Raw genomic sequence first — 9,485 nt, 5'->3', positions numbered from 1 at the left:
ACAGTTTTTATTTTTTACAATGTTCATCTGACAGGTTAGATCATGTGCTATTTTTATAGAGCAGGTTGTTACGGACATGACTATCGAATATGTCTACTTTTATATATTTTTTTTCAGTTTTACATAATAAAGTATTTTAGAAAAAATATGTTTTTGTGTCTCCATTTTCTGAATGCCATATTTTTTATTTTTCTACTGATCAAAACATGCAGGGGCTCGTTTTCTGCAGGAAGAATTAACATTTTTACTAGTAACATTTTTAGGTACACATTATTTTTTGATGATTCAATATAACACTTTATGGGGCAAGGTGACCAAAAATTGGTTGTTTTGGCACAGATTTTTTTTTTTTTACAGCATTCACCAGAGGGTGAAGGTCATGTGGTACTTTTATAGAGCAGGTCGTTACGGACATGGCAATACCTAATATGTATACTTTTTTTAAAGAGAAAAATCATGTATTTGTGTCTCCATTTTCTAAAAGCCATATTTATTTTTAGGGCGATTGTTTTATGTAGGGGCTTATTTTTTGCTGGATGAGGTAACTGATCGGTACTATTTTGTGGTACATACGGCTGTTTGATCGTTAGGTATTATACTTTTTGTGATGTAAGGTGACAAAAGTGGCTTTTTTGGCACAGTTTTTTTATTTTTATTTTTTACGTCTTTCACCTGATGGGGAAATGTTATATTTTTATAGAGCCAGTCCTTACGTACACAGCGATAATTAATATATCTGTTTTTCTTTTTTTTACAACTTTATATGTGTTAATTTTTTTTTTTACTTGAAACTTTATTTTTTCTTATGAAAAAAACTTTTTGGAATGATTGCTGCACGTAACTACAGCCCTACACTGCTGATCAGACAATTATCAGGAACGTTTGGTTTTTCTGAAACATCAGTCCATGTAAAATGACCTTAAAAGGATTTTCGGTCAGGATAGGTAATCAGTATCTGATCGGTGGAGTTCCGACTTTCGGGACCCCTGCCCATCAGCTGTTTTGAGGAGGCACCGGTGATGCTGTGAGTGCTGCTGCCTTCTCCCTGAACGCAGCGCCGTACACTGTATAGCGGCTGTGCTTGGTATCAAGCTCAACCCCATTTACGGTACTTCTATGGGGCTGAGCTGCGTCTAGGCCACGTGACTGATGAACGTGTCGCCACTGACCTAGGAGAAGCTGTGAGAAGGCCGTGGCCTACTGCAATCTTTCACAGTCGGAAAAGTCCTACACGAGGGACTTAGAGCCAGTCACAAATGGGGTAAAAAAAAACACTAGAAAAATGCTGTGTATGAATCCATTCTCATATTTTATCTTAATATGGGGATTTATTAGCATCTGGCTGCTAAGTTTTAGCAGACACAAGGCCCAGTCATGTACAAGTATACCACATAACACTCCCAGTATAAAAATGCCACCACCCTTTACTGCTCAGTAGATACACTGCGCCCTCAGAAGACAGAGCACAAGCAATCCCTGGGAATGTAGCGGCGACATGCAATGCAGGTAATCTCCAGCTAATCCGTGTCCTAGGCGCAACTGCCCACATCCAAAATGGCCGCCTCCGCTCATCTGACAAGAGCTACAGCTACATGGCCTGAGGTGAACCGACGGCGTTACGTCCCAGTGCGTCCCTACGGCGTGTGAACTGAGCGCGTGCTCTCATTGGTCAGAAGGCCTAGTCACGTGACTCAGCGGAGGTTCTGTGGCGGAGTCGCGGTTTCCAAGGAGACGTTTGGAGAGAAAGTGGAGGAGGTGCCTGTCCGTTTTCTGTGAGGGGACTGACCTGTCAGTTGGGTCAGTGTGGTGCGCAGTACCGGCACGTGTTGGCCGAAGCGCTTGTGTTGTGTGGCCTTGGGGGGCTCATGATATCACGTAGATGTGAAAAGAAGGAGGATCTATGGTAATGGCGGCTGTCAGGCTGACTGCTTGGGTGAGAGCGCTGATTTCTTGAATTATTGCCTAGCATCGTCTTAAAGGGTATGTGCACCTTTACCTGTTTCTGACGGGGGGGGGGGCTACGAGGTGGGCCGGCCCCCCACATTACCCTGATGAAGTGGGGGTGGCCGGTGCTGCATCCATCCTAATGGGGGATATGGTGGGGTTCGGACCCTGACCAATGCTGTCTGGTTCCATTTTCACCTACTTTTAATTTAATGAGGACCTGTGCCCTCTCCTGACATGTCTGTATCAATAGCTTCCTGCATTCCCCATGTAATAACAATTCTGGAGCATCTATCCTTATGTTGTGCCATTCCTTTATTATTTCTACTAGACGCTATGAATGTATTACTAGCAGTCTGCTGACTCTATCCAATCAGTGCTGCCATTTTCAGACTGTTCAGGTACACCCCCAACTGGTAACACCCCTCTGTACCCTTACTGCAGACTGCTGGCAATTCATTCATAACTTCTAGTGTAAATAATAAAGGAATAGTTATTACATGGGGGATGCAAGTAGTTACTACAACAGACATGTCAGGAGAGGTGACAGGTCCTCTTTAAGGGGCTTCAAGTGTATGTTTTTTTTTGTTTTGTTTTTTGAGATGGCGTTGGACAACCGGTCAGTCTATACATCCTGCGGTGGACTCTAGAAGCAGGTCTGGAAATAAGCCGATCATGAGATCCAGTACCAGGAGCACATTCCTGTGTTCACATCTGCCGTGTGGCTACTTTCACACTTGCGCTTGATCGGATCCGTTCTGAACGGATCCGATCATATTAATGCAGACGGAGGCTCCGTTCAGTACGGATCCGTCTGCATTAATAACTTAAAAAAAATTTGCAAGTGCGCAAGTAGCCTGCGCGGATCCGTTCAGACTTTCAATGTAAAGTCAATGGGGGACGGATCCGCTTGAAGATTGAGCCATATGGTGACATCTTCAAGCGGATCCGTTCCCATTGACTTACATTGTAAGTCTGAACGGTTCCGCACGCCTCCGCACGGCCAGGCGGACACCCGAACGCTGCAAGCAGCGTTCAGCTGTCCGCCTGTCCGTGCGGAGGCGAGCGGAGCGGAGGCTGAACGCCGCCAGACTGATGCAGTCTGAGCGGATCCGCATCCATTCAGACTGCATCAGGGCTGGACGGAGGCGTTCGGGTCCGCTCGTGAGCTCCTTCAAACGGAGCTCACGAGCGGACCGACGAACGCTAGTGTGAAAGTTACTCTCCCATGCACACAGGTTATATTATCCAGAGTAATCTGGCCTATTTTAGTCGTCACCTTTTGGACTCCTCTTTTACTTTTCCAGTTTTTTAGTTCGCTGAAAGTCTGAGAATTGTAAAATACAGGGTAGTGTTTTTTTGGGCCCCTGATGCTTTGTTTTTCTTTAAATGCACCATGTTGAAGTTTTTAGCGTTTTATTTTTTTTCCAAGCATTTCTCTAACAAAAAAAAAAACCTCTCGCACATTAGATTTGAAAATGAAATCCACTTAAAAAAACATATTATGGAAATAAACCCAAGCATTTTTTTGCATTAAATTGAGGAGTATGTGTGTGGGGGGGGGCGGCAATTTTCAGCTTGCAAAAACAATGAAATTCATTCATTGTTTTCCAGATCTTTAAGGGGGTGGATTTTATTTTAGTCACACCACATTTTATAGCATTTAATCTGACCTTTTTAAAAAACAAACAAACAAAAAACAAGACATATATTGTCTTTGTAATATGGCCACATCCTTGTTTTGTGACATTATCCCTGTACTGTGACACCGCTGTGTTTGGTACTGTGACATCACAGTAATTATTATATGAGCACATTATTCTCACACTGTGACATCACTGTGAGTAGTAACCCTTTACTTTGACATCACTGTGTACACTGACCATTTACTATGACCTCACAGTATGTATATGATCCATTTCTTGTGATATCACTGGGGCAAATTTACTAATCATGCTATACTAAACCATTATGCCAAATTTATCACAGTGGCTGACGATGGAGGGTACATTTGGTGCACTTTATACCACCTACTGGTTGGCTTTCTGCACGTTGTTGCAGCTTAAAGGACATCTGTCAGCAGTAGTGTTGAGCGAACTTGTGTTTTAAGTTCTGCGTCCAAAGTTCGGGTTCGGGTTATCGAAGAATTCCGCTACCACGGACCATAACGGAATTTGGAATCCATAACGGGATACTTCGATTACCCAAACTTTGGATGCAGAACTTAAAACACAAGTTCGCTCAACACTAGTCAGCAGCTTTGTACCTATGACACTGGCTGACCTGTTACATGTGCACTTGAAAGCTGAAGGCATCAGTGTTGGTCCCATGTTCATAAGTGGCATTGTTGAGAAAAATGAAGTTTTAATATATATGCTAATGAGCCTCTAGGAGCAATGGGGGCGTTGCCATTACACCTAGAGGCTCTGCTCTCTCTGCAACTGCCACTCCCTCTGCACATTGATTGACATGGCTTAATCCTCTCTTACTAAGGACGTTCCCCCTCCCCACATTACTTAGTTTGGGGGGGGGGGGGGGTGCAGCTCTTGGAAGATTCCTGGTTGTTCCAAACTTCTTCATCCAACTCTAACAGAGTGGTCCAGACCTGCCTGACCCAGCGTGGGGGTGATGCTCAACTGATCCCTGCCGCTGGATCCAGACTATCGGGCTCCCGTGTCGGCAGTTCCGCTCCCACATGCACAGAGGACAACATCAGTCAATGGGGGCACATGTGACCACTGCAGCCAATCACGGGCTGCAGATGTGACCTGCTACCCCTGCATCACGTCACAAGTAAAACGTCTGAGATGATCAAGAGAAATGGGAGGCCCCCAGAGCTAATGTTCAAGTGTCATAGCAAAGGGTCTGAATACTTATGTCCATGCAAAAATATTAGTTTTCCACTTTTTTGAAATTTTAGCAGATTTATTAAACTTCTCACTTTCTAATCATAGGGTATTTAATGCAGATTAATGGGGGGAAACTTATATATTTTTTATTTTAGCACAAGGACTAGAGATGAGCGAACTTGTGTTTTAAGTTCTCCGTCTAAAGTTCAGGGTCGGGTTAGCGGAGAATCCTGATATGGTTCCGGATATGGATTCCGACTTCCGTTGTGGTCCGTGGTAGCGGAATCAATAATGGCCGATTATTGATTCCGCTACCACGGACCACAACGGAAGTCGGAATCCATATCCGGAACCATATCGGGATTCTCCGCTAACCCGACCCCGAACTTTAGACGCAGAACTTAAAACACAAGTTCGCTCATCTCTAACAAGGACGCAACATAACAAAATGTGAAAAAAGTTAAAGGGTCTGAAGACTTTTTGAATGCACTGTAAAAATAACAAATATAAAGTAGTTTTCTGCTCCAAGGTTAAAGGAGTTTTCTAGGCTCCTGATCTTAATCTATCCTCGGGATAGGTCATTAATATCTGATGAACCCCCTCACAACCCCACCCCCGATCGGCCTCAGTTCGGTGTGTAGTGGCCAGCTGCCATTGTGGGTGTCAGGATAGATCGTCAACATCAGGAGCCTTTAAATTAGAATTCTTGTCAAACATCGCAAGTGAAAGGAGAAATGGATGATGTTCAGTAATTTTTTGCTTTCTCTGGCAATCCCTTCGCCGGCTCCCCATTACTCAGGGAATCCAGTACAAAACACTAACTATGACATACAAGGCCCTCCATACATCTGTGACCTGATCTCCCAGTACCTTCCCTTAAACCTGCTGCTCTCCAGCTGTTGTAAAACTACAACTCCCATCATGCCCTGCAGTAGGCTGATATCTGTAAGCTGTCCGGGCATGCTGGAAGTTGTGGTTTTGCAACAGCTGGAGGGCCGCAGGTTCGGCATCCCTGCTATAAGCAATCTCTGATCATCACAAGACCTCCTTCTCTCCTCTTATCACCTCTTCCCACAATTGCCTCCAAGATTTCTCCCGTGCATCCCCCATACTCCGGAACTCTCTACCCCAACATATCAGACTCTCACCTACAGTGGAAACCTGAAAACCCACCTCTTCAGACAAGCCTACAACCAGTGACCCTGCTGCCTCTATACCGCCATGACCAGCTTCACCCGCACCTACTGTGTCCTTCTCCCATACCATGTAGATTGTAAGCCCTCCCGGGCAGGGCTCTCTCCTTCTGTACCAGTTTGTAGCTTGTCTTGTTGATGCTTAGTGCAATTGTCTGTATTATGTATGTGCACCTCTTCTCATATGTATGGCGCTTTAATAATAAATAATAATTATGTATATTTAATTATATAGGCAATAAATAATGGAGCAAATTTAGGAATGAGATGGCACCTAGGGCTTGTTGTAAAATGTGCCATCACCTGGCTCAGAATGTTGCATCCAGTTTGAGGCCTGTTTATAAGGCCTCTTGCACACGACCGTATGGCTTTCTCTGTATTTTGCAATCCGTTTTTCACGGATCCCTTGTTCATTTTTTTGTTTCCGTTTCCATTCCGTAGTTCCGCAAAAAATCTCCGTATGGTTTCCGTATGCAATCTATTGTTTGCGGATCGCAAACAGAAACAATTTTTTTTAATCATTAATGGGATGTACAGTAATGTGTTTTTAACAGTATACACATGGGCAAAGTGGGCATGGATCCGCAAAAAACGGATGACATACGGATGTGTTCCGTATCTGTCAGCGGAACGGATATATGGAAACTGAATGCATACGGAGTACATTGCGTAATTTTTTTCTTTTTTTGGTGGAACCATTGAAATGAAAGGTTGCATATACAGACCACAAACACAATCCGCAAGAATGGAAACGGAAAAAAAAAACGTTGGTGCGCAAGAGGCCTAAAGCAAATGCACCAAAAAGAATAGTCCATAGCTCACCTGCTTCAAGCAGCCATACAAATAAAAGGAAAAAAGCACCATTGTTCAGAGACCATCCAAGAGTCCACTCGAGAAGCTACATAACAAGAGAGGGTAATGCATATAAGATACTACCTAACTCCCTCCAGGTAGATCCACCACTGTGTAACCTACCAGTCTCCACAGACTAGAGCTGCTTCCGCTATCTGTTGTCTCTGGTGGCCGGGTATCGGGGCGCCCAACGAGCCGTGGTATTCAGATTCCATGGTTTAAACTATTCTCCTACACCTGACAGCAGTGGATCTTCATATCTTTGATCTGTCTACCTGGAGTGGGGTAAGTGTTGTTTTTTTTATACGTTAGTATATTGTTTTTCTATAGAAACCTTTTTGGGGGGCTGGTGTTTTTTATTTTCATGACTGCTGGTTCTATATTCTGGCCACTGTAATCTGGACATCTGTGGTCCAGCACCCTCGTCACTGGATGCCCTTTAGGACAGAGATCCCTGTGCCTGTGGTGATATATATTTTGGGGAAACTACCTTGCTGTTCGGTATAGTGACGGCTCCCCCTTCACTCGATGAGTCTCAGCATTTTGTGCTATATTATCTCCCAGGAGCACTGTCTCTTTTTTTGATACTTGTTTTCTGTAGCTCACCTGCTTTGGAGCATGACTTAGAGGGGTTGTCCCATCTCAGCTTTTCATGGTCGAGATGGGGATAACTGCAGGTGGATGGACTTATGGAAACATCCGATTGGTTGTTTCCCTGACTTCCATAGCAGTGAATGCGAGCTACACTGCTTGCGTAACTCCTGAATTATGGAAACTGTTGCTCCCATTCACTGCCGTAGGAGTTACGGAAACAGTGAAGCAGTGGACGCTCAGCCACTTCCCTAACTCAGTCCCCCCCTGACTGGTGCTTACTACAGTTATTCCCATCCCAGCTGTGAAAGGCCAAGAAAAGACAACCCCTTTAATATGCAACAATGTTCATAAGACTGAGACAAAATTTTGGCACAAGGTAACCCAACTAATTGGCGGTGAGAAGATTCGCTTACGTTTATGCTGTATACATATTTGACGGGCTTAGTAAATCTGAACCACGGAGTTTGCGCTTTTTTTTTTTTTTAAATGTTGAGTAGTTTTATCTGGAAGTTTGTCACGGATTATGTATACTAGTGACTTTCACCTCTGCTTTGTTGTATTTTCGGTGGCCGAGATGGGCATTGTGTGGCTAGCAAACACTCCCCTTCAGAAGGAGACTTATGGAGAGCAGATGCCTGGCACAGGCCAAAATCTTTGTGCCATATGTTCATTGTGCCAGCTTTCTTGGTGGAAAAAGCACATTAGGATTCTGTATTGAGCTGCCATGAATGCAGGCCTGCAGGTCTATAACAGTGTCCTCACCTCATCGTGTCACCTGTACCCTGACTACGTCTGGTATTCCATAAGTGACCATGTACATGACTTCTATCTAGTGCCTAGGTGTTAGAGATCACTGCATCATTTTGTGAAGGGACCTTTATTATCTCATATTGGGTGTTATGGATAATAATATTAGTAACGTGTTACATCATCCTTATTTCATTGATATAATGTCATTATGCTTTCCTGCTTTTTAAATTGATTCAACAGATGCCTTTTCTCTCATGTCTGGATTAAATAAGATCTGAAATATGAATGAGGAGTTTTTGCACAAATCGCCATGGCTAACCCACAGTAAGTATTACTGACCGGCTTATGGGAATGGGAAGCATCCAGTATGTCCCCTTGCTGTGCCCTCTGCTCTGCTGCCTGTGGCTTCTTGCATCCTTCTCCCCTACAGGTAATCGATGCAGTAGGAGTCAATACGCTCTCAGGAAAGGAGGATGGATGCCAGTCACCAGCAATAGAGGGTGAACTACTAGGTAATTTCTTATTAATTATCAATACAATTGGAAAAATGGTCAATGGGGGCGGCTTAGGACAGTCTACTCTCTCTGTGTCAGAACTCTTCTTTAAAGGGAATCTTCTTTAAAGGGAATCTGTCTTCTTTAAAGGGAATCTGTTAACAGCACTAGGTATGGGCTGGGCAGTGCCGGATAAGCATACCTTTTGTGGAGCTTTTATTATCAGGATTATTATAAATATATACTTTTATTCTGCCAGGTTCTGCATGTGCACTGAGAAGTTCTGTCTGTTCTCTGAACTGCAGCAGATCAGTGCAGAGAGCCCTTCATAGTGAAGCTCCGCCTCTAGTGCACTTGCATGAGCAGAATCTAGCAGAATAAAAGTTCATATTCTCACTACTCCTTATAATAAAAACTCCAGGAAACAAATGTTTGTACTGCTCTCCCAGTCCCCTACCCAGCACTGTCGGCAGTCTTGCATGGTAAAAACCATTAAAAGACTCTCTTTGAAGAATAGTTCTGACACAGAGAGTATTGTCGTAGGCTGCCTTCTTTGACCATTTTTTTAAAATTGTGATAATAAATTCTGTAGAAACTCATTGTCTTTTGCTGGTGACTGGCATCCATCCTCCTTTCCTGGCTGCAGAGAAATAGTCATTGATGTCAACGCAGCAGCATTGTACCACAAGTCTTCTTCAGTTCTCTACATGGCTGCTTGTTATTGCCGTTTTGACAAAATTAATTTGCAAATCATTTTTGAATACATGACATCAAGAAGGACAATATACTTCATTAATTCTATTTTCACA

The 9,485-nt window shown here is 43.6% G+C and overlaps 1 protein-coding gene across 7 annotated transcripts in view; it reads left to right on the top strand.

Moving 5' to 3' along the window:
* Positions 1 to 1,690: 1,690 nt before the first annotated feature.
* The window catches only part of TMEM266 (transmembrane protein 266), a 46,761-nt gene continuing 38,966 nt past the window's right edge, over positions 1,691 to 9,485 (top strand). For 2 of the 7 annotated variants that reach the window (XM_044279892.1, XM_044279886.1), the window contains exons 1-2: positions 1,702 to 1,933; positions 8,423 to 8,506. In XM_044279892.1, the coding sequence (XP_044135827.1) occupies positions 8,493 to 8,506 (14 nt within the window). In that variant the 5' untranslated portion in view covers positions 1,702 to 1,933; positions 8,423 to 8,492. Of the gene's footprint in view, positions 1,981 to 6,536; positions 8,507 to 9,485 lie in introns of those variants that run through there. The other 5 variants (XM_044279890.1, XM_044279891.1, XM_044279889.1 and 2 more) reach the window with 5 other exon arrangements.

The sequence above is a fragment of the Bufo gargarizans genome, chromosome 2 (assembly GCF_014858855.1).
Source record: "Bufo gargarizans isolate SCDJY-AF-19 chromosome 2, ASM1485885v1, whole genome shotgun sequence".
NCBI classification, from domain to species: domain Eukaryota; kingdom Metazoa; phylum Chordata; class Amphibia; order Anura; family Bufonidae; genus Bufo; species Bufo gargarizans.
Note: the sequence above shows the minus strand (reverse complement) of the source record. Positions and strands in the feature narration are given on the sequence as shown.